Consider the following 25,205-nt stretch of genomic DNA (forward strand, 5'->3'; position numbering starts at 1 on the left):
AGATCATCAACTTAAAAAAAAAAAACATATATATATATATGTCATGATAACCACAAACCAAAAACCTATAATAGGTACACACACAGAAAAGTGAAAGAAATTCAAGCATAATACTAAACATGGTCATCAAATCACAAGGGACGAGAGGAAAAAAAGAAGAAATGAACAAAAAGGAACTACAAAAACAATCAGAAAACAACAAAATGGCAATAACTACATACTTACCAATAATTACCTTAAATATAAATGGATTAGTATTCCAATCAAAAGACATAGAGTAGCTAAATGGATAAAAAAAAAAAAAAAGACCCATTATATCCTGCCTACAAGAGGCTCACTTCAGATCTAAAGTCACACACAGACTGAAAAAGTCGGGGGATGGAAAAAAGTATTCCATATAAATGGAAGTAAAAAAAAAAAGCTGGTGCGACAATACACATATCAGACACTACACTTATTGAGCAATATTTATTACTAAATCACATCAGAAGGTGGTAAGAAGAATTTGCTCCTGTCATGATTTTTGCCCAAACAAACAGAAGTCAATGTCACAGATGCTGTACTCATCTCTCCTGAGACATGAAGTGGAGAATCACACTATCAAAAGAGGAAAGATGGAGCGTTGTACATTGCTTACTTTTCTATCCCTATCTTATCTAGAATAGTGTTTGGCACATGTTAGGTACTCATTAAATCCTAACTGAATGAATGAATGCAGTATCAAGAGACAGAATGAATGATTTTGGACATGAACGTGACCTCTCATGAATAGATTTGGGAGGCTGCTCCATGAATCAATTGGAGTGTAGTATCCTTGGAGCCTAGAGTAATATAGGGTTTAATTCCCAAGGATAGTCAGGGGTTATAAATTGGTGGCCTGAATGAGTGACTATATCCCACCCCTGGACGTATGTTGCCTGGATTATGCTAAAAAAAAAGTTACATTAAAATGTTGTATTTCTAACTTAACATTTTTAAAAAGTAAAATGTGTTGAAAATTGAGTCAAAATCAATTCTATTTGTTATGGTTTGGGTTGTGTTGTTGATTAGGCTACGGATCAGTTTCTGAATGACGCTTGTTAAGTTGTAAGGGGAGGCCCAGAAAGCCAGAGTGGACTATGGTGGTGTGCCCTCTAGAAGGTCTTCCATGGGAGCAACATCAATCCATACAGTGCTCATACGGCAAGTTTCAAAATTAATGTATCCCACAAAGGTGTACTGAGGGATTGCTAGGTGTCAGACACCATACGTCACTAGAGAGACACTGATCATGATCAAGGCAATTGGAAAAGTAGAAACAGACAGATCAGAACTGTTGTGAGAATGAATGTAAATGGGGTGGAGATGCTGGGGGTAGGAGAAGTTTGGAGATATGGAGGAACTGACAATGACCCAACAAAGACGCGGCATTCCCTGGGCAAATATTTACATGGTGATAATCTCCAGGGGTTGATGTGTGAACTAATAAGGACTTTATGAAGACAAATACAGAAAAAAAATGATGGCCTCTCCAGCCATCTCTCATGATTCAAAAGGTCTAACCAGAGTTTTGGTCTGGGCAGTGATGAAAGTCAGTTTGTAGTCTGAAGGCAGAGATGTTTGGACGTCACCAGATTGTGAGACCAGGTTAAACAGCGGATTATAGAATCAGACAGCCTGGACCCAAATCCTGCTCCTTCACTTAATAGGTTTGTGAATTCTGCAGGTTATTTGACCCTTGGAACCTCAGTTTCCTCAACTGGAAAATGGGGATAATTAAAGTGTCCATCTAATCAGAATATTAAGTGCAAAGTGCTTGACATGGCACATGAAAAAGGGCTCTCCATAACTGAGGGCTCTATTTTCCTTGGAGTTATTATGGAAATTCAGAAAAAGGAAAAAGATGGAGGTAGGAAAAAAGTCCCTATGAAAGGCATGTAAGCTTTCAATACTAACATATGAATGTATGTTCATGGGAAATTAAAAATACATCAACTCTCTGACTCCGTCTTAGGTGAATTCTTTCTTCTGTACAAAGACAGTGTTTAGTGGCTTTTCACAATGTGGACATTACCAGCTGGGACTTAGTAGCTGGAACACCACCCACTGTCTACCCCAACTCCTAGTGTCACCACTGCTCCCCTCTTGGTCTGTCTCTTGGTAAAAGACAAACCAAGAACGTGCATTTTTCTGCAGAGACCACAGGGACAGGATTCTCTGGACACACCGTAAAGCCACACGCTCAAGTAGGTAGTTGATAGGGAAGACTCCAGATGTACTTGCCATCCTCATAGGAAGATAGATGACATAATTTTGTTACATGGTCAGATGTTCATGTGCACAGTCAGGTTGCCTGTACCCTCCCTCTCGGTGCAGCCTGAAGTCAAACCCAAGTGTGATGAGATGAATTCTAGTTAGACTCACAGTTCCAGTAGTTGAAGGTGAGAATCCAGACCAACATCAACTTGCTGACCTGTGATTAGAACTTGACACTTGGTCACAGTTACCTGACTGTGTACCAGATACTTTCACCTGCTGTCTTGTTTCTTAAATGAGATTATCCCCATTTCACGGATAAAATCACTGGGGCTCAGAAAATTGAGAAAGTGTCCAGGCTGAGAATTGAAGCCCAAAACATAAGCTTTTCATGATACTTGTAGGCTTAGCCAGAAGCCATTCTTAGTTCTGTGCCCCTCAACCTACTAGGAGCAAGAGGTTAATCCTGTTCTCACCCCCAGCATGGGTGCCTCCTTACCTTCTCCATTTGAGTCCAGTAGTCCAGTACATCACTTGCAAAGTTAAATTCCTCAGGTGTATCATAGTCATTCCATCTTGGGGCTCCAGCTCCTGACAAAGACTGGCAGCGCAGGTACTGAGGGGCAGGGTAGAAGCCACAGCGGGATCTGTGGATGTCCCAGAGGACCCGGAACTTCATCAGCCATCGCATGGTGGAGCAGTCCTCAGGAAGCAGGCACAGAATTCTCAGGCCACCACCTGCCTTGAGAAGAGACGGCTAATACGTCGGTCATTAGAGCAGGAACTTCTTCCACAAAATGAAGGCACATTCCTGGTTAACTGCTAGAGTGATAACTTTGTTTCAGCTCACTGGAATTTGGAAGGCACACCTTACTGATTTAGGTGGGGCTTTCTCTTCCCAGATGAGGCCAAAAATGATGGGGAGGGGCTACAGCTACCAGGTAAGGTTGGCACATATTTCTGAGGGTCTCCTTCTCTTTTTGTACCCCCTGGGATGGCAGCCATGTGGTCATCCCCTTTTTGGTAGAAACTCATCATTTTGAAGGTCCTGTACCTCATGTTACCCTTGCTCTGGAGACCTCTCTTCCCACTGAGCCCACATGTATGGTTCTCATGGAAACTAACGTGTTTTTAGATGATTCCACCCCCTGTTCAAAGTTGACTGGTCCAGAGCTGAGCAGTCATTTCCTATGATTTTTTAATCCAAACTGGGCTAATCATAATCCCTCTCCAAAATCTGTGTGTGTGCTTGTTACCAAAGGGTACATAAGGCAGTCTCGCCTTGGTGGAAGCCATGAAACGCACACTTCGGAAACTGTCGGTGGCTATAATTCCTGTCATGTGGAGATAACTGCTCTGCATGAGTGAAGAAAACAAGGAAGATTTCAGAGACATGGAAATAAGGGGCAGAGAGTATCTCAGAGGCATGCAAGTCTCTGGTTCAGAACTATTGTTCCTGAGGCCCGTCTGCATCTCTACCCCTGTCTTGGTAATATCCTGTCCTGAATTCTATGAGCCAACAGTTTTTCCTGCCTGAGATTGGGTTTCTGTCACTTGAGACTCTAAGAATATTGACAAATATGCACCAGCACACTCAGGACAGAGGAGGCTAATATCACAGCACCTTCCTTACTGGACTGGGATCTGGCCTCGGGGTTTTCCCCAGGACAGCATCCAGGTAGCTATTACCAATCCATCACTTGACCTGTGAAATAGAGTTTCTTTGCCACTCCAGATCCCAACAAATGCTTCTAACATGGGAGCAGAACGCTCATTTATTAGGATGCTTCTTGAAGTTTGATTGTGAAAATTGGCTTAAGCTAGAACTTCTGTTCTGTGAGAAGAAAGCCACTTCACAGATAGCTCTGAGGTTCAAGCACTTCATCACTGCAAACAGTTAAGCCTCCTCCCCGTTTCAGCAATAAGATAATACTGTTTGACAAGAGACCCATAAAAGAGATCAATAAAACTTGACTCAATTTATTTTCAACCTGTTTAGACGCAATAACCAAACCCCAATTAATTCTGATGCTGCCCTCGGAACCCTGCTACTGTCTGCAGAAAAGAGGACAGATAATGGGAAAGCTTCATCTCTTAGAGTTTCCTTGTCTGTGTGGATCCTTAGACCACATGAACTGAAGTATGTCCCCTTCCTTTTTAGTGCCTGTCAATAAACAGTACTGTCTTTTGTTCAGAGCACTTAAGGGAAGAAAGACCCTAAGATAACCAGCTGGCTCAGACATTTGACCCTCATCCTTTGGAGGAAAAAATTTGAATTGCCAATATTTAAAATTTGGGAGATTTCATTTAAAATGTGAATTGAAGATTTCTGTTGAAAACTCAGAAGGCCTGGCAACACTGGGCCTTTATTTCAACCTGGCACCAACTGGTTGGAGCTGAAAATTAAATGGAATGTTGTCCAATTCAACAGGGTTTCCACTACTCCCTATGTTGTTACAGCTACTTGCTACTGCACTTATGGTACCTATCCAGCTCTTGTCGACATTTGAGCTTAAAACCCCCATTCTAGGCCAACATCCCAAGAGGGACAGGGATTTCCCCAAGGTTTCAAGGCAAGTTTAGTAGCAGAGCTAGTTTTAAACCTGCTTTTCCTGCTATTTTTTCTAACACATAGCTCTCTCCACAGGCATGAGCTCATTGAGAGCAAGAAACCAGACTCAGTTGCTATTTTTATACACAGGTGTTTACATCACTGCAGGATCCTCCTTAAAATACTCAAGGACAGTGCAAACAACCCCTTAATAAGTGGCTAAAAACCAAAACAACACCAAGAGAAATAATGAGGAAATTAATTAATCCTTTATTATGGGCTGAATTGTGTCCCCTCAAAATTCATATGTTGAAGTCCTAACCCTCAGTACCTCAGAATGTGACTGTATTTGGACATAGAATCTTTAAAGAGGTAATTAAGTTAAAACGAGGTCATTATATGGACCCTAATCCCATATGACTGGTACACAGTGCCTTGAAGAGTTCTTGCAACAGAGCTTTGATTTCACAAGCATTTGGACTGAAAAGCTGTTTATTTTATGAGGCACCATCCTTAGCGTGTTATAGGGGATCCTAGAGCTACAGAGCCAGGTTGGGCTCCACTGGGTACCAGCTGAGTGATCTTGACCACCATTCATGTCTCCAAACTTGAGGGCATCGTAGTAACACCCACTATCTGGCTTCCACAAGGATTAGCAAGACAGTCAATATAAATCACTTTGCCAGCACTGAGTCTGATACAGAATAAGGGCTCAGTAAATGTTGAGGTGCCTTCTAACTCCCAGCAAATTCTGAGGCCAGCCCCTTCCATGTTAATATTAAAAAGATATATTTTTTTTTCTTTTTTTTTTTTTGCGGTACGCGGGCCTCTCACTGCTGTGGCCTCTCCCGTTACGGAGCACAGGCTCCGGACGCACAGGCTCAGAGGCCATGGCTCACGGGATCAGCCGCTCCACGGCATGTGGGATCTTCCCGGACCGGGGCATGAACCTGTGTCCCCTGCATCGGCAGGTGGACTCTCAACCACTGCGCCACCAGGGAAGCCCTAAAAAGATATTTTTTAATAAAAGGCATTCACCTTATATACTGTGAACAAACTTCTGCATAATGGAGTTTTCTTTCCAGTGTCTAACTTCTGGGTCTTTTTTACCCCTCTCGGTACCCTCCTCCCACAGCCCACCACATTCAGAGCTGTCTAACATTAAATCAATCACCCATGTGCCGGCCACGGTGCTAGGCCTACCACATGTATATTCCCATTGAGCCCTCTCTCTCGATATCACCATCCTCATTTTGTAGTAAAGGAAAAGAAGTGTCAGAGAAGTTACAAGATATGCTCAAGGGCTGTAAGTGGCACTGCCAGAATTTGAAATTGGGTCTTCAGATTTTAAGTTCAGTATATACTTTACTGCCCTGTGGCAGATAAACACACACATATAAACACCCACCCACCCAAAGAAGCTGTCATTCACCTCCATCTTACCTGGTACTGTCTAGGAAACACTGGGGTTAGGTCTTGGATGGGGACTTTGCGGGTTCAGTTCTCTCTGATCAGAAGTTCAGTTCTCTCTGTGCACACAACAGAACCTGGTTCCTGGCCACAGCTGGGGTGGAGAACTTGGCAGGAATTGAATGATTCAGAAGGGGGAGGAGATGCTCACGTATAACAGGTCAGAAAGCAATCACAAGCCCTCAGGGAGAGAAAATCAGTTAGAAAAACTATATAACGTAATCTCCAGTTATGGTAGGGAGGCCTTGCAGTGTGAATGAACAGATACAGCCAAATGGAGCACTTTCACAAGTTCTCTGTAGCTAACCTCCTCCCCTCTCCCAGTCCCAGGTCTCCAATGTTCTCGTTTCAATGACAGTCAGGTGGCAGCGTTGCCTAGTAGTTAAGGCCTGTGATCCGAGGCAGAGAGATTTGCGTTTAAGCGTTAGGTCTGCCGCTTACGCTCTCTTTGACTTTCGTGGACCTCCTTTTTCTACACTTCAGTTTCCTTATCTATGAGATGGGAGTGCTAATAGTGACACCTATTTCCTATGGTTGCTCTTTGTTATTGTCATTGTTAGTATTAGATGAAATAATTCATGAAACGTACATAACACAGTGCTTGGCGTAATCAATGTTGGCTGTTTGTACTAACGTGGAATTCTAAGAGAAACAGTGTGGTGTACTGGCAAGATGCAGGGTTTTTGGAATCCCAAAGTCTTGAGCTTAAGTGCTGGCACAGACACTTATAAGATGGCCCATGGCAAGCCATTTACCTCTTCTAACTTTTGTCTTCTCATCTGAAAAGCGGAGGAGTGGGTGGTTGTTAATAAGATTTGTCCCACGGGATCTTTGAAAGGTTTGCACAATGTAAAGTCTGCAGCGTGCCTGGCCCAGGCATGTAGACACTGGGTTGACATTGATGTTGCATTGGATAAGTCCAGATCGTCACAAGTAGTGGCTTGTACTGTTCGTTTTCTTCTAGAGCCATTTTGGGGAGTTGTAAGGGGAAGGGGGATGTCTAGTATCCCGGTGCAACTTTCCCAGCACCTTTTCCCTCCCAACCTCCATTGAACCAGGGAGAAAGATACCTCTGCTCAAAGCCACCACCAAAGACTGCTGGAGACAGCTAGAACACCCCTGGTAGGGCTGAGGGGCAAGCCGGGCTTCTGAGGGGTGGGTCTTGCTCTTTCTGGCCGATGCATTCATGGTGAATTCTCGCTCAGGACAGACTCTTATTTTATGGAGAGGAGCAAGTAAGAAGGCAGGGCTGACTGACTGGCCATAGTGAGCTAAAGGTTATGGAGTACAAAACACCCTGTTACTCAAGCAGAGGAGGCAGTCACTTTTGAGAAGAGAATGGGGACAGGAGGAAAGTGCACAAGGTGCCCTCTGGATCTCAGTAGATCTCCCATGTGGAACTGTAATACCAGCATTGTGGTCAAGAAGACAGGCTCTGGGGCCAGGCAGCCTGGGTTTCAGTCTAGCTTTTATCCGTTACCAGCTCTGGGACACTGAGCGAGTTTATTATCCCTTCATGCCTCAGAGACAGTAGAATTCTCTAAAGATTCCATGTGCACCTCTCTCTCATGTCCAAGCTTCTTCTATAGTGAGGGTGAGGCTACTGAATTCCACTTTTGGACAATGAACTGCAGGTGGAAGTGACACAAGTCACTCCTGGTCTAGGTCATTTAAGAGCTGGTATGAGTTCTCTATAATCTTCTTCTGACTCAATTGTCCTGGTAGCTGTGTGGGGAGACAGTAGCATCAAAATATGGCAGATATCCTATCAGCCTATTTCTGATAGACCCTAGTAGGGCCCTTTCTGCATTACACATTTCAGATATCACATTCTCTCATACCTTCTGCGGGGCTTGCTGGGACATCTGGGGACCTGGCAAACCCATTGTGGGACAGGCTCTATATCCAGCTCACAGCCCCAGGGGTCTCTGTTTCTCTTCTCCCAGGACCCTCTTCTTTTCAGAGTACCTGGGCCCTGGAGGGACGTGGACGATAGAATGGTGCCCATGGGTGGGTAGAGAAGAATGACTGAAAAAAGTCATGACTCCATCAAAAAGCTGGATCTTAGAGTCTGAAAATATACCTGCTCTTCTGAGCAAATGCCCCTGCCCTGCTCACTCCTCCCCTCTCTCTCTCCTTTTGTAGGCAGACTGGCTCTTTTGGTGGACTGACGTTTTAATTAAGGGTAGCTAAAATTAAACAGCAAAGTTAATCAGCCCTTTCATTGCTCTCTTCTACCTTTCTGTTATCACATCCTGCCTCTTCTGAGTCTTCCTGCTCAATATTGATTATTGGATTCTCTTCCTCTTTATTCTATTAAAGTATTGTTGTTCTCCAAGGACTCATGCACACCCAACAGTTTCTCTCATTCCATTTATTCCCTCTCTCTCTCTCTCAATAATTTCCTAACCACATTAAAATCTTTACTTCCCCCAGAGTTCAAACTTAAATATGCAGCTGATTACTAAATATACACTAACCTCAGTATTTCATAGACAGCATAGATAAATTATCATGACCACAATTGAATTCTGTGTTCCTGCCTCCAAACTTATTCCTCTCAGAGTCTTACAACCACCTCTCCCAGTTTACTTAGTCAAACACCTAGACATCACACTTCTGTGTCTCCTTGCCTTAACCCTATCTGCCTTACTTAGTCACTAAGTTACCAGGTTCCAAGAAGAAGGAATTCTTCTTCTAAGCATTTCTCAAATTCTCCTTTAATACATTTACCACTTGGTTACCAAGCTAATCATTTAGAAATAAATTGTTGACTGAGTTCATTACTGTCCAGATAAAGTCCAAACTTTTTATCATGTGATATAATGACCACCCCTTCTGATATTTTGCAACTTGAACCTGATGTTGAAATAATATTGAATGCAAGTGAGGTGACTATCCTTTTTCAGGGTAAGTTCCTCCTTCTATCTACAGATAATTGCAGCAATCCGGGGGCAACTTATGCCATCAACACATACACGAGTTAGTTAGTCTGTGAATTCTCTAGAGCTAATGATTATCCAGGGAAGTTATGCACAATATTTACTGGGTCACAGGGACTTGACAATCATTACTTCTTGGTTCTGAAGGTTACTGGGGCATCTTAAAGGCTTTAACTAGACAAAGACAGGAAGAAGGAGGTAGTCTATTTTTATCTCATCATGAAAAAAACAGGAGTCCGTGATTTCCTTGTGCAGGCACATCTTGGAGATATTGCAGGTTCAGTTCCAGACCACAGCAATAAAGCAAATATCACAGTACAGTCACACAAATTTTTCTCAGTTTCCCAGTGCATATAAAAGTTATGTTTACACTATACTGTAATCTATTGTGTGCAGTAGCAATACATCTTTGAAATAGTACATACCTTAATTTAAAAATACTTTATTGCTAAAAAATGCTAACCATCATCTAACAACACAGGGTTGCCCAAACCCCTCAATTTGTAAAAACCACAATATCTGTGAAGCTCAATAAAGTGAAACAATAAAATGAGTATGCCTGTAGTTATAGTAAGCCAGTCTGAAACATACTGGCTTAATATTGTGATTTCTATATACAAGCCAAATGGAGAAGGAGATGGAGTGAAGAGAAGAGAAGCAGATTCTGTACTTTGGGTAAGTCACAGATTTTCCCTAAAAGTATGGGTTCCCAACATCACTCATTCCGGAGCCTGGAGAAGGTAAAGAGATCATAGGATGGGCATTGAGTAAGGAGATGTGATCAAAATCATTCTCACTATAGGAGAAAGATAAAGTGTCAGAATGATCAATCTGCTAGATTTAGAATTTTGGGGAGGGTGGGAGGGAGGCTCAAGAGGGAGGGGATATGGGGATATATGTATACATATAGCTGATTCACTTTGTTGTACAGCAGAAACTAACACAACATTGCAAAGCAATTATACTCCAATAAAGATGTAAATAAATAAATAAATAAATAATCTTCAAATACAAAAAAAAAATTTGGAATGTGTCAGTTAAAAATGATATTCCCTTCAACAGTGATAAATCCAGATTGTGAAAAAGTTTTGCTATTTGATTAGCAGATTATGTTTCTCGACTAGGACAAACATAAAACTCTGGTGAATTTTAGTGGACTCCAGGAGATGAGTATATCACAGTATATTCACATTCTGGTGGATATTTTATTTTATTTTATTATTGATTTGTAATTAACATACAATATTATATTAGTACCACAGTGAACTGATATTTTTATACATTATTAAAAAATCAGGATTTCCCTGGTGGTGCAGTGGTTAAGAATCCACCTGCCAGTGCAGGGGACACAGGTTCGAACCCTGGTCCGGGAAGATCCCACATGCCGTGGAGCAACTAAGCCCATGGGCCACAACTACTGAGCCTGTGCTCTAGAGCCTGCGAGTCACAACTACTGAGCCCATGTGCCTAGAGCCCGTGCTCTGCAACAAGAGAAGCCACCGCGATGAGAAGTCCACACACCGCAACAAAGAGTAGCGCCCGCTCGCCCCAACTAGAGAAAGCCCGCGCGCAGCAATGAAGACCCAACGCAGCCAAATAAATAATTAATTTTAAAAAATGATAAGATGAAAAAAAAGATAAAATGATCAACATAATAAGACCAGTTAACATCATCACCATACAAAGTTGTTACAATATTTTGACTACATTTCCTATCTGTACATTACATCCCTGTGACTTATTTTATATCTGGAAGTTTGTACCTATAATTCTGTTCACCTGTTTTTTTCATCCCTCACCAACCCTCATCCCCTCTGGCAACCACCAGTTTGTTCTCTGTATCTATCAGTCTGTTTCTGTTTTGTTTGTGTGTTCACTTGTTTTGTTTTCAAGTTATTATATATTATTCTCAAGTTAATAAAGTCATTCAGCAGTGAAGTGATTCCCTAAGATAGTGGTATCCCGATTGAATACGTACACCCCTCAGTACAATATTTTTTAACACACTCCCCAATACACGTTTATTTATTTATAAATTATACATATGTATTTATGTGCATCATACAAATATCAAAAATAATTTTAAAGAATGAATAAAAAGTACAGATAATTTGAAGTTCTCCTATTTTCTTTCCAATCCCAGTTGCCCTTCTCACCCTCACTTCTAAGCCTCCTGTCCTTAAAAACTCAGCAACAACAACAACAAAAAAGAAAACTCTGCAACATTCTACAGAGTTCCCAAGAAACTATAAAGATGCCACAAAATTGACAAGAGACAGAGACTTTGAACTCATGTGATTTTCAAATTGAAATTTACACATTTGGGGTGACTTTTTCAAGATAAAGGGAATCCTCAATTTAAACAAACAATTTTTGAGGGTCATAACTCCAAAAATGCCATGGATTATTTCTCTAAAAGCTAAGTAAGTAGCTTGTAAGAAACATCTACATAAATATATGGTTCAGTCAAATCTTTAATGCAGAACTGGGGAAGATACATCCTTACCTGGTTTGAAAGCTAAGATTTTGAGCTTCAAAGCCATCTTGGAAACACTGGTGTTCTGGGCCTAACATTCACTGTATGCATGAAACTCTGAGTAAAAAAAGCTTTCCAGAAAAACCATACAATTATTTTTAAGCAGCTTATCACAAACAACTATTTATCTAATGTAGAAACAAAACTTTCCCTCTAACCAGAAAAGAAGGTACAGATTTTCCCTGCTGAAAAGTGAGGCTTTTTCAGGTCAATGGAGACTTAGAAAACCTAGTGCTACAACTCTGTTATAGAATTCACTACATGCATGACTCAGTGAAGATAATTTTCTTTCACTGGAAAAAAAATGTGCATCAAATTTCTCTCATGGAGCTAGTTAGAAAGATCTAAGTAAATGTAAGGTGAAATCAAGTCTTTAAAGTAGAATTTGGGGAAGATACAAAGTTACCTCATTTGAAAGCTAAGATTTTTGCCCCTTGAAAGCTGCCCAAGAAATACTATTTGTGGGTCTACCATTCACTGTATGCATGACTTACTGAGTCAAACTTATTTTTACTGTGAAATTTACCTCAAATTTTCTATTAATACACTATATTTTAGACCTGCCCTGAATGACAAGACTCTTTGTAGACACTTAAGCATGAAGAAATGGAGGACAAAGGAACTAGGCATCTTTTCACTATGTTCTCAGTGAGTGTACTGTTGTATTATATATATTCAAGTTTCTTTCCCCATAAAATTGCAGGTTCCATAAGAATGAAGGGCATATAAGAAATTATATGGACAAGACGAGATACCTGGGAAATCCTAAATATCTGTCTCCTTGAACTGAAAGCTCAGGGCAAGGCTTGACCAAGCCCCACTTTTCGGCTTTATACTGCAAATGTAATTTGGTTCATTTTTCAAATTAAACTTTTATTTATTTTTTTTATTGGAGTATAGTTGCTTTACACTGCTGTGTCAGTTTCTGCTGCACAGCAAAGTAAATCAGCCATACATATACACATATCCCCTCTCTTCTGGATTTCCTTCCCATTTAGGTCACCACAGACCACTGAGTAAAGTTCCCTGTGCTATACTATAGGTTCTCATTAGTTATCTGTTTTATAAATAGTAGTGTATGTATGTGAATCCCAATCTCCCAATTCATCCCAGGCCCCCCATTTCCTCCTTGGTATCCATACGTTTGTTCTCTACATCTGTCTCTATTTCTGCTTTGCAAATAAGATCGTCTATACCATTTTTCTAGATTCCACATATATGTGTTAATATACAATATTTGTTTTTCTCTTTCTGACTTACTTCATTTTGTATGACAGTCTCTAGGTCCATCCACGTCTCTGCAAATGACACAATTTCGTTACTTTTTATGGCTGAGTAATATTCCATTGTATATATGTATCACATCTTCTTTCCATTCCTCTGTCGATGGACATTTAGGTTGCTTCCATGTCCTGGCTATTGTAAATAGTGCTGCAATGAATATTGGGGTGCATGTATCTTTTTGAATAATGGTTTTCTCTGAGTGTATGCCCAGGAGTGGGATTGCAGGGTCATATGGTAGTTCTATTTGTAGTTTTTTAAGGAACTACCATACTGTTCTCCATAGTGGCTGTATCAGTTTAAATTCCCACCAACAGTGTAAGAGGGTTCCCTTGTCTCCACACCCTCTTATATGGAAAAGGCTAGGATCAGCCATATGGTAATAGGTTACAGGTGGAGTCACCTGTATGAATTCATGTTTGCCATCATATGCATTCAACTTGTTCCATACAGATAGTGGTTGTTACATGTATATACACAGATTAGTATATAGACACACTCTTCTTTGCACTGTCTGCTGAGATGGAGAAGAATCAAGAACACCTTAGTAGTGATGAGCAGACTGAACTCCCTGATTTAGGTTTTAAATACCATTCTCCAAAAGGAGAAACAAGGGCACTTTGAAGAACTGGCTGATACTAAGACTGAAGCAGGATATGCAAAGTGAATGCACAGCAACTTTCCTTAGTGCCAGGAAGTAAGGTAGTTCTCAAAAACCAACAAACAAAACAACAAAAAACAAAGACAGGGTGCACCAGCAGGACACTGGAGCTACCTGAAAGAGAACCCAATGGCTAAAGCTGGAACTATTTGAGTAAGAAAACACATAAAGAAGTACTGCACTATTCTAGAAAACATAAAATAAATTTCAAGGAGTCCATATGGAGAGAAATAAACATTTTCCATAGAGAAAAAATCTGCACGATTACCTAGATACTCAGTCCTCAAAGACAAGAAACATAACTTCCCACTCCTTACGATGTGCACATAGTGATTTAATCAAAGAGAAGGTACACTGTGGACAGAGGAGAAACCAGACCAACACTGCCTCAGCCAGGTGATTAAAGGCAACACCAACAAGTCATCTCGAAAGTAAACACCCTAGAGATGAAGTGATAAGAATGACATTTTGCCCCGTGATCTTCACCCCTCCTTGCCCCAGAAAATAACCCCAGTCTAAACATTTGAAATATCATAAGATATATACCAACTAGGACCGTTATACAAAATACATGAACAATACTCCTCAAAACTTTCCAGATTATGAAAAATATGCCAAGTCTGAGCAACTGTCACAGCCAAGCGGAGCCTAAGGAGACATGATGACTAAATACAATGTGCCAGCTGGGCTGGGTCCTGGAACAGAAAAAGTTAAAACCCACCCAAGCAAATCTAAGTAAAATGTGGACTTTAGTTAATAATATTGTATCAATTTTGGATATTAATTGTGACAAGGTACCAAGTGTTATGACATTCACAATTAGGGCGAACTGAGTCTTAGGCATGTGGAAACTCTCAATGCTGTCTTCACAATTTTCTTTTTTTTTCCGCAAATCTAAACCTATTATAGGGAATTCCCTGACAGTCCAGTGGTTAGGACTCCACGCTTCCACTGCAGGGGGCACAGGTTTGATCCCTGATCAGGGAACTAAGATCCCACATGCCATGCAATGCGGCCAAAAAGAAAAATTTAATTTAATTTAAATTTAAAAAATAAATCTATTATAAAATTAAGTTTTTAATAATCATTATCTTTTTACATGTGATTGCCTATTTACTCCTACTATTAGTTAGTAACTAGTAATTGACACAACTACTCTCATTGTACCCATTTTATTTAAATACTAGCATTTATGCTGCCATTATGTATACATTAGATCAAGTACTACACAATAATATATAATTCACAGAAACATCCATTTTACCTATTTTATGTTAAAATAATACATATATGCAAATAACATTATATTGTGTATTATACAATTATGTGGTTTTCTGGTTTTGAAGTGTCTCTGTAAAGTTGGTCACCATGGATGGTAGACAATATTGAGATTTTAGAGAGTCTATTTCACACCATGGCTGAACATTTTCAAAAAAGGAACAAATAGCCAAGTGATTCATTGTGACTGGCTCAGTTCTGAATAATCCTTGTTTTTATTTTGTTCCCATGAATACCTTTCAGCAGTAACAAACAGAATCAAATATTTCCAATTCAAAGAGATATTCAAAGATTGGCAGAATGTACAGTGAGTTTGAGGGGTTTCAGGCGGAAGGAGAAAGAAGTGACCATGAGGTGGCAGTAGCATGCAACAAACTTCATGTGGGCAACTCTGACAAGGTTTGCATGAAGAGAAGTCCATCACAGCAGGAGACCTTCCCATGGCTACTACCCAGAAGCAGAAGGCGGCCAGGCATCTCTCTGGGAAGAGGGGAACTGGAAAGGAAGCTGACGTGCCTAAATTAGGTCCCTGCGCAGCCAGGCTGGGAGTCTCAGAGCACTCAGAAGGGCAGCAGTAGCTTGGGGGTCTTGCAGAGCTACAGGGTTGAACTTACCTACAATTAGCAGATGTTGGGCACAGTTTCACGGGATATGAAAATCAGGAACAACGTAAATGACTAAAACTCTCTTACTGAGGCTATGTTTTAAAAAACTCAGTGTATAAAAATTTGAGTTTAGCACTAGGAGGCTTTTGAGCTAACGAGGGATACCAGCCCGCCAATACACCAGAGCCATCTTTGGCTCACTGATAGAACATAAATAGAATTGGTTACCCCAAAGATACAGTTTCACACCATGGTCTTTTCTAAAACAGAAGGGTTTAAAAGAATTATTCAAACTCATAATTTACTAGATGATGTTTTCCAGCAAGTGATAAAATCAATTTAAAGAATAAAAGAATATTTTATCTAAGTGACTTAGATTTTGATAAGTTTCATGCAATAACTAATTTACTTCTTAGGAGATCATAAGAATATACTGAAAGCTCAGAATGTTTCTGAGTTAAGAGGAATTATAGGTTATTATACTGCTGATACACAACCATATAGCTAATGATGGATGGAGATATGGCCCTTATTTATGTAATAAAATTCAAAAGGAATTTTAAATGTTACTAGGAAGTTAGGTTAGACCCGGAAAATATTGAGAATATAAGAAGAAAAAATACCTCTCCTTTTTCAAATTCGATGAACTGGTGGGATAGTCTCATGTCTAATATACATATATTCAATAAGTACATACACATAAAATATCAAATGAAGAAATACACTATGATGAAATCAAATCATCCTGATGCAATGAGATTAGATTATATATGTAACTTGTCATTACAGGATGATATATTTTCAACTCAGTTGAAAGTTAATAAAGATATATAAAAACCAATTCTGATATTAAATAAAGCCACATGCTCAGTACAAGGCCTATCTCCTTTCTTACAGCAAATGAAACAAGGCTTGAATGTATGGGTGATGAATGTAAAATGTAGGAAGACATATGAATATAATATCTGAATTAGAAAATACGCAAAAAAGAGGGACTTCCCCAGTGGCGCAGTGGTTAAGAATCCGCCTGCCAATGCAGGGAACACGGGTTCGAGCCCTGGTCCAGGAAGATCCCACATACTGCGGAGTAACTAAGCCCGTGCGCCACAACTACTGAGCCTGCGCTCTGAGCCACAACTACTGAGCCCACGTGCTGCAACTACTGAAGCCCACGTGCCTAGAGCCCGTGCTCCACAACGAGAAGCCACTGCAATGAGAGGCCCGCACACTGCAACGAAGACCCAACGCAGCCAAAAATAAATAAAAATAAATTTAACAAAAAAAAAGAAAATACGCAAAAGAGAAAAATATAGAAATTGGAAATGTATGAAGGTAAGCATCAATGTTCACATATTTAAAAACACCATCATGCTGCTGCTTCTAAAACTCATGCACAGATTTTGCTTAGTGCCATATTAACCAATTGTAATGTGGTCTTGATCATTTAATTAACAATAAGTAACAGTGGGGTCCTGTGAATGAGGTTTTAGTAAGCTGAAATCATTCAAAATTATTTAAGATCGTCATAGCATGAGAAATTATAAAACACAGCAAAGTCTCCCAACTGAAAAGGAGACAAGCTAACAAGTATATTCTTAAAACATTAGTGACCTTGCTTTTAATAAAGACAGTAAAGTAAAATTATAATAAATTCTGCTTTGGGTATATATGAAATATTTTAGTTTAAAATAACGTAAGTTTTATTACACTTACTTGTCAGGTTCTCCATAGTTTTCAGCTACTTCAACGCTGTTGGAAAACTTGAGCCATTAAAAATTAGTGAAAGCATGTATGCACTGGAGTGCGTTTTCGCCTTTTACCTGGAGTTCTGGTTCCAACATGACTCGGAAAGCAGGTCCTCAGCTCATTCTCCTCGAAGGTCCCGATATTGAGTATTGAGTTGTGTTCACGTCCCACTCAACGTAATCTCCCCTTCCTCTGAGCTCGTGCTGGGATTTCTCCCCAGAAACATCCTCGAATCTGTACAGAAACAAGGAAACAAGCCACTGCAGCTCCGATTTAGAGTCGTCAAGCCCTCAACCAACGGATACTTCAGTCAATAAGCCTTGTTGAGGGCTTCCCTGGTGGCGCAGTGGTTGAGAGTCCGCCTGCCGATGCAGGGGACACAGGTTCGTGCCCCGGTCCGGGAAGATCCCACATGCCGCGGAGCGGCTGGGCCCGTGAGCCATGGCCGCTGAGCCTGCGCGTCTGGAGCCTGTGCTCCGCAACGGGAGAGGCCACAGCAGTGAGAGGCCTGCGTACCGCAAAAAAAAAAAAAAAAGTAAAAAAATAATCCTTGTTCAAACATTCTTAAAGAAAGTAAAGAATAAAACACCGGGAACAGCCCGGAAAACGCAAGGGTCCCGGGGAAGCCGCACAAACCTCCCCGCTCAGCGCTCAGCCAGCTGAGGAAGCTTTCTACGCACGGCGGTTGGTCCAGAGCCTCCGCAGTCGCTCCTTCAGACACGGAACCTTTAGAAAAGGAGCTGCGGTTCTCACTGCGGAAGCAGCGCCAGAGGCCGTGGGGCCAGGCCGTGGGGCGGGAACCGGGCCCGCCCTGCCCTGAGGCGCCTGTGGTCTGAGAAGACGCGTGCGCCCGGCCCCTGCCGGCTTTCGCTGCGCACTGCATGGAGGGAAACCGCCCCGTGCCCGTTAGCCGTGACCGCGCGCCCCCTCCTGTCCGTTCTGGGAACGTCCTGGGAAATTCTCAGCGAGGTGGTCACTCAGCTAGCGCACCGCTCCAACCAAGACTTTCCTCTACCAGGCCGTCTTACCCAGGGGCTGGAAAACAAAGAAATCTTTGGGGGTTTTTTTGTTTTGTTTTGTTTTATTTTGCGGTACGCGGGCCTCTCATCGCTGTGGCCTCTCTCGTCGCAGAGTACAGGTTCCGGACGCGCAGGCTCAGCGGCCATGGCTCACGGGCCCAGCCGCTCTGCGGCATGTGGGATCTTCCTGGACCGGGGCACGAACCCATGTGCCCTGCATCAGCAGGCGGACTCTCAACCACTGCGCCACCAGGGAAGCCCAATCTTTGGGTTTTTTGAGTGTTGAATGAAGCGTAGAATTTATGCATGTATTTGCATAATTTGTACTGCTGTAAGCACTGGCCGCATAAATACAGACTACTACTTACACATGCTAAACGGCAGATGATTGTGTTTAACCATGAAAATATTTCGGTGAAACCAAATTTTCACATTCTTTACACTAGTTTTCCATTTCTCTTTCATCTTCTTCATTTAAAAAAAAGCATTTCTGGTCATTTTTAAATATGTGAAATTCAGTTTATACCAGACAATTTCTCTAGCATCACCATCTTGATTGTGAGAGCTTATTTTAAAAGTTGGCATTTGGTGACATACACATGACAGGGTCAGAATGCAAACCTAGAGGAAGCTACATACCTGTTGTTAACTTACTGCGTGTATCCTTGGCTGCTGTTTTCCATGAAAAGTGCTTTAGAGATGGCAGATGGATGAAATAACTTCCATCAGTCCCACAAGTAACCAATTTTATTACCTTCAAATAATAACTTCCATCACTTCACAACCAGAGGAAGACTTGGTAAAGCAAGAATTTGCTGCTTTGATGTAAGAGAAGGCTGTGGTGTTTCAAACTGACCACCTACCATCCCCAGATTGGCGGTGGGCATGAGGATAGCAACCCAATACCCTGGTGCATGTTGCTGGTGTCAGAGAGAGCAGTATGGACCTTATTCTAAAATAATTTTGGTTGTGGGTCTCAACCAGTCTGTAGGCTCCCTCAAGGAGCAGTGGAAAGGCTTCCTTTGTTTTGCAGGGTTAAAAGTATTCTGTGGGCTGAGTCGACTTCACACGTACCTTTTCCCAAAAGCATTTAAAGGCATGCATATGTTCTGGCCTAAGAAGCCTGGACAATTTAAGGCTAATGGGTTGAGGTGCAATTTTTCATAAGGAAAATAGAGCATTTCATGCTGTCTGCAGCACGGTCACGTGTGTTTATGTCCACACTACTCTCAAGGAAAATGTGACCCACAATTGTTCAGGAATCACTGGTACAAATGTTTCACTGAGAGTAACAAAATGAATACACGTCCCCGTGTTCACTCATTCATGCATTCGCTCATTGACCAAATATGTTCCAGACCTTATTTTGGTTCTGGGAAGTAGATGGTAATTGACAAAATGTCCCTACCCAAAGAGCTCCTTTCTAGTGAAGAGGGCCGTGAAAAAAACAAGGAAAAGCCAAGGAAACAATCAAACAAAATAAAAGAAATTGTGGGAGAGTGTCAGAGAAGCTATCCCCTTCCATCCAAGGCCCGCAGACCCCGCGGGAGCCGCCGCCACTGCGGATGATTGGGAGGATCCGGTGCACCATGTGAAGCTAGCCGAGCAGGCTGGGCGATACAACACAATGGTGGAATCAATGAAGAAAGCAGCAGGGATGGATGTGGAGTTGACAACTGAAGAAAGAAACCTCCTATCTGTTGCATATAAAAATGTGATTGGACCTAGGAGAGCTTCCTGGGGAATAATCAGCAGCATGGAACAGAAAGAAAAAAAAAAGGGAGGAGAAGACAGACTAAAATGATGGGAAAATATTGGCAAATGGTTGAGACTGAGCTAAAGTTAATCTGTTTTCTGGACATTCTGGGCAAGGTTTTCTAATTATAAAATCAAAGAGGACTACCGCAGGTATCTGGCTGAATTTGCCACGGGAGACGACAGGAAGGAGGCTGCAGAGAACAGCCTAGTGGCTTACAAAGCTGCTAGTGATATTGCAATGGCAGAACTTCCAACACATCCCATTCACTTAGGTCTTGCTCTCAATTTTTCTGTATTCTATTATGAAATTCTTAATTCCCCTGACCATGCCTGCGGGTTGGCAAAAGCAGCTTTTGATGATGCAGCTGCAGAACTGGATACACTGATTGAAGAAAGCTACAAGGACTCTACACGTATCATGCAATCGTTATGTGATAATCTGACACTATGGACTTCAGACATGAAGGGTGATGGTGAAGAGCAGGATAAAGAAGTGCTGCAGGATGTGGAAGATGAAAAATCAGTGAGACACAGAAGCCAACAAGAGAAACCACCTCTGACCACCCTGCACCATTTCACCCCTCTTGGAAATTCCCCCATTGTCACTGAGAACCACCAAATCTGACTTTCACCTTTGGTCTCAGAATTTAGGTTCCTGCCCTGCTGTTTTTTGTTTTTTAACAGTTTTCAAAAGTTCTTAAAGGCAAGAGTGAATTTCTGTGGATATTACTTGTCCTCTTGACCCCCAACCTATCCATTGAATACATTCACATCACAAATCCACCAAGAGTACTAATAATTTCTGAGCCATTAAGAACAAGCGGTTTGCAAAATAAATAATCTTATATTTTTATATTGAGTGATTGATAAGAGATGTTTTCTTGATTAACTTCCTTATCATCACATATTTATTCATTTTCTCAAGAGGGGATGACATGTAAGAGTTTTTAAGATATATGCAGTAGGGCTTCCCTGGTGGCGCACTGGTTGAGAGTCTGCCTGCCGATGCAGGGGACACAGGTTCATGTCCCGGTCCGGGAAGATCCCACATGCCGCGGAGTGGCTGGGCCTGTGAGCCATGGCCGCTTAGCCTGTGTGCCCGGAGCCTGTGCTCCGCAACGGGAGAGGCCACAACAGTGAAAGGCCCGTGTACTGCAAAAAAAAAAAATAAATAAAATAAAATATATGCAGTAATTAAAGTTTCCTTCCTAGGAATTCAATTCCACATCTCCCTATTTAGCTGACTTTAGGAAACTCACCAAGAAATAAGGAGTCTGGTATATGACACAGGTCTTTGGAGTCTGGGAAGTGTATCTTTGAATCTTGGTTCTGCCACTTACTCACTTTGCAACCCTTGGGCCGGTTGTCGTCTATACACTGGGATTAATTTTAAGTGAGATAGCAGGCACTTATCAAGTACTCAATAAATGGTAGTGGCGGTTTGTAATGCTTTACACACATTCCACTTTCTTTCCATTGATTTGCTTTAGAAAGTGCAAACCGTCTTCCCTCTGTTTTTCATCTAATTCTGCCATATATGTTCTTCTCATAAGGAACTAGTACTTTAAAATCAGGCCCATCTCAGGCCAGTGTTTAGAATGAAGTGAGAAGGTGGGATAAATTAAGCATTGCCAAAGTAGTGTAGGCGAACTTTGATGAGAGTAGAGTTCCAAGCCACTCTATCACATCCTGTTGTTTTCTTCATGGTACTCATCACTATCCAAATATCGTATCCATTCATTTGTTCCTTTATTTACTGTCTATTTTTCTCCTCTACAGTAGGGGTTGACAAATTAGGGCCCATGAGCCAATTCTGGCTTGGTACTCACTTTTTTTTTTTTTTTTTTTTTTTTGCGGTACGTGGGCCTCTCACTGTTGTGGCCTCTCCCGTTGCAGAGCACAGGCTCCAGACGCGCAGGCTCAGTGGCCATGGCTCACGGGCCCAGCCGCTCTGTGGCATGTGGGATCTTCCCAGACCGGGGCACGAACCTGTGTCCCCGGCATCGGCAGGTGGACTCTCAACCACTGTGCCACCAGGGAAGCCTGGTACTCACTTTTATAAATAAAGTTTTATTGGAACACAGCCACACCCATTTGAGTACACATTGTCTATGGCTGCTCTCATCTTACAAGAGCAGAGTTGAGTAGCTACAGCAGAGACTCTATGACCCTCAAAGCCTAAGATATTTACTGTCTAGATCTTTACAGAAAAAAATTTGCCAACCCCTGTCCTAAATTGTAACCTCCCAGAAGGCAAAGGCACTGTTTGTTTGATTGATCACTCTATCCCCAGTTCCTACCATTTAGTTGGTGCTTAAGAAATACTTACTGAGGAATGAATGAACAAACAGATCACTTAACCTCAGGTTTCCTCATATGTAGAATGGAGATAATTATACTGCACATATATCGTGTTGTTTTGAGGATAAAATAAGCTAATATGTGAGAAAGTCCTTCCTAAACTGTAAAAAAAGGGAGTAAAATGTTAATTAATAGTATTATCCTTCAAAGAGCTGTTAAGTAGCTTACATTTAAAAAAAAAATTCTTCCAGAGAAGCTTATAAAAGGAAGCCATCTAAACTGTGTTGAAGGAAGGCAGTTTCCATTGTTGGGATAAAATTTTATCCTACTAGTTAATGTAAACCAAATCCTATTGGTCAATCCCAAAATTCTCTCCCAAGGCCATGCTAGAGAATGCTGCTTGTGTCTTTCATAAACTGAGTACCTTTGGATAAGTCAAGGAACATCTCTAAAATTCTGTAACTTATCCGTAAAATAGGGATAGCATAGTATCTACACAACTGAGTTGTAGAAGAATCAAATGTGATGAAGCATGTGACGTTTTTAGCATAATGCCTGGCACAGAGTAATCACTCTGTAAGAATTATAGTAATTATGATTACTAGTATGATTATTCTCAAGTTAATAAAGTCATTCAGCAGTGTAGTAATTCCCTAAGGTAGCATTATTCAGATTGAATATGCACATCCCTCAGTAAAATATTTTTTACCACACTCCCCTAATACATGTTTATTTATTTATAAATTATATTCGTGTACTTTTGTGCATCACACAAATATCAAAAATAAACATTTTAAAGAATGAATTCTAAAATACATATAATTTGAAGTTCTCCTATTTTCTTCTCCATACCAGTTGTCTTGCACATCCCCTGGGTAGCAAGTTCCCCCACTTCTAAGACCCCTATCCTAAACAACTCTGCAACATTCGGCTGAGTCCCCAAGAAACCTTAAAGATGCCACAAAATTCACAGAAGACAGAGGACTTTGAACTCACATGAATTTCACATTGAAATTTACACATTTGGGGAGTATTTTTCAAGATAAAGGGAATCCCCACTTCAAACCAACAACTTTGGAGTGTCATAACTCCAAAAATACCATAGAAGAAATATCAGAGCTAGACTGGTCTGCCATGTTCAGCCACCATCTTGGGGCCTATACTTTGCAGAACCACCTCTGCAGAGCACAGCTGTGTGGAGACAGGAATTCAAGAACCAATGGCCATTTATTTCGCCAGTGGGACCACAGGCTCTCCCAAGATGGTCCAGCACTCTCAGAGCAGCCTCAGAATTGGATACACCCTCTGTGGAAGGTAGGCAGGAAAACTGTTTTTTTAAATTCTCCCCTGAACTACCAACATGTGTATCCAATTGCCTAGTTGGCACCTCTACTTAGATATCTCCAGTGAAACATCTACAAAATAAAACTCTTAATGTCTTAGCTCAGTAAATGATACCATCTAACCAACTGATCAAGCAAGAACTTAGGAACTGACCTTGATTCAATCCCCACAGCAGCATGTCTGGCTCCTTCTCCTTTTTGCCAAGTAAATTTACCCACCCAGAAAGGCCTAAAACTATCATATTACTGTATTTTCTTTCTTACTGAATGACCATGAGATGAGCACATGTTAATGGACAAGAATAAGAGGTTGTAGACATCACCTCCAGTCATGACCTTTAATTAACCACTGCTGACATCTGTGTCTTTCTCCATCATCCAGCCGCTTACCACTTATCCCATCACGACCCTGTGCAGCGCTCCCACTGTGTACTGGATGCTTGTGCTAAAAGACCTTAAGAGGTATTTGGGCAGAAATCTCCACTTGAACCACAAACAAAAGTTATAATCCAGCATCACGGATCTCCCCTTTTCGGCACAGGATAGCCCAGAGTTTCTCAGTCTCGCCACTACTGACATTTTGAACCAAATAATTCTGTGTCATGGAGTGCTGTCCTGTGCTTTGTAGCATGTTGAGCAGCATTCTACCTGGCCTCTACCTACTATATACCAGTAGCACTTCCCTCTCCACCAGTGATGATGACCAAAAATGTCTCCAGACATTGCCTAGAGTCTCCTGGGGGGCAACCCACCCCCCACATCCCCAGTTTAAGAATCACTGGGAAAGCCTCTAAGGGCAACTGAACATTTTTCCAGAGACAACCAGAGCTCTACAATCTCAGCACTCCCATCACCCCCACCCTAAAAGAACCCACAACTACATTTATACTGTCTTGAAGTTAATAAAGTCTTATGACTTGAAGCTTATATTCAACTTAGCCAAATCACCTGAACATTAGGTGAAGTTATAAAGTATATTTATTTAACTAATATGAATTCAATACATAAGAGAAAGGAAGAGAGAAACGATTTAAGTCATCACAGTCACCCCTTTCTCCCCTAAACGTGGATGCTTCAAAGCCAAAACAAAACAAACAGAAAAAGGACATCCTTTGTTTCCCCAAGGTGTAGACATCTAGGAGGGAGAATTCTATGAGAAACAGAATAAAGCAGATAGGAATCTTCTCTTTTCCTGATCAACTCCTTGTGGCCCTCAGAATGTGAACATCTTGCTCACCCTTCAAGATTAATTCAAGGGCTATTCTATTTGGAATAGACACAATTCATGTCCTACCAAACCCTACTACCCATTTTGGGGCTCACTGTATCGGTCGGGCTGTTCCAAGCTTTCTCACCTGAGTCCTGTTGGGCAGCTGAGTAGTAAGACACTGGTTAAAAGCTCAACCTCCAAAGTCAAACAGGCAGGGCTCTGCTACTTTCTAACAGTGGACCTTGCTAAGCCTGCCTTACCTCCATCCA

At 41.4% G+C, this 25,205-nt stretch overlaps 1 protein-coding gene and 1 pseudogene across 3 annotated transcripts in view; one reads left to right on the top strand and one right to left on the bottom strand.

The window, feature by feature from the left end:
• LOC101287714 (acyl-coenzyme A synthetase ACSM1, mitochondrial) overlaps positions 1-17,528 on the bottom strand; it is a 49,594-nt gene extending 32,066 nt beyond the window's left edge. Inside the window, exons 1-2 of one of the 3 annotated variants that reach the window (XM_049699056.1) lie at positions 17,380-17,528; positions 2,735-2,977 (exon numbers count right to left, since the gene is read on the bottom strand). In XM_049699056.1, the coding sequence (XP_049555013.1) occupies positions 2,735-2,977; positions 17,380-17,400 (264 nt within the window). In that variant the 5' untranslated portion in view covers positions 17,401-17,528. Of the gene's footprint in view, positions 1-2,734; positions 2,993-6,229; positions 6,362-17,379 lie in introns of those variants that run through there. The other 2 variants (XM_049699057.1, XM_049699058.1) reach the window with 2 other exon arrangements.
• A 2,296-nt stretch (positions 17,529-19,824) lies between these two features.
• On the top strand, positions 19,825-20,707 carry LOC101287971 (14-3-3 protein epsilon-like; annotated as a pseudogene).
• Positions 20,708-25,205: the final 4,498 nt, after the last annotated feature.

This window comes from Orcinus orca, chromosome 16, assembly GCF_937001465.1.
Source record: "Orcinus orca chromosome 16, mOrcOrc1.1, whole genome shotgun sequence".
NCBI classification, from domain to species: domain Eukaryota; kingdom Metazoa; phylum Chordata; class Mammalia; order Artiodactyla; family Delphinidae; genus Orcinus; species Orcinus orca.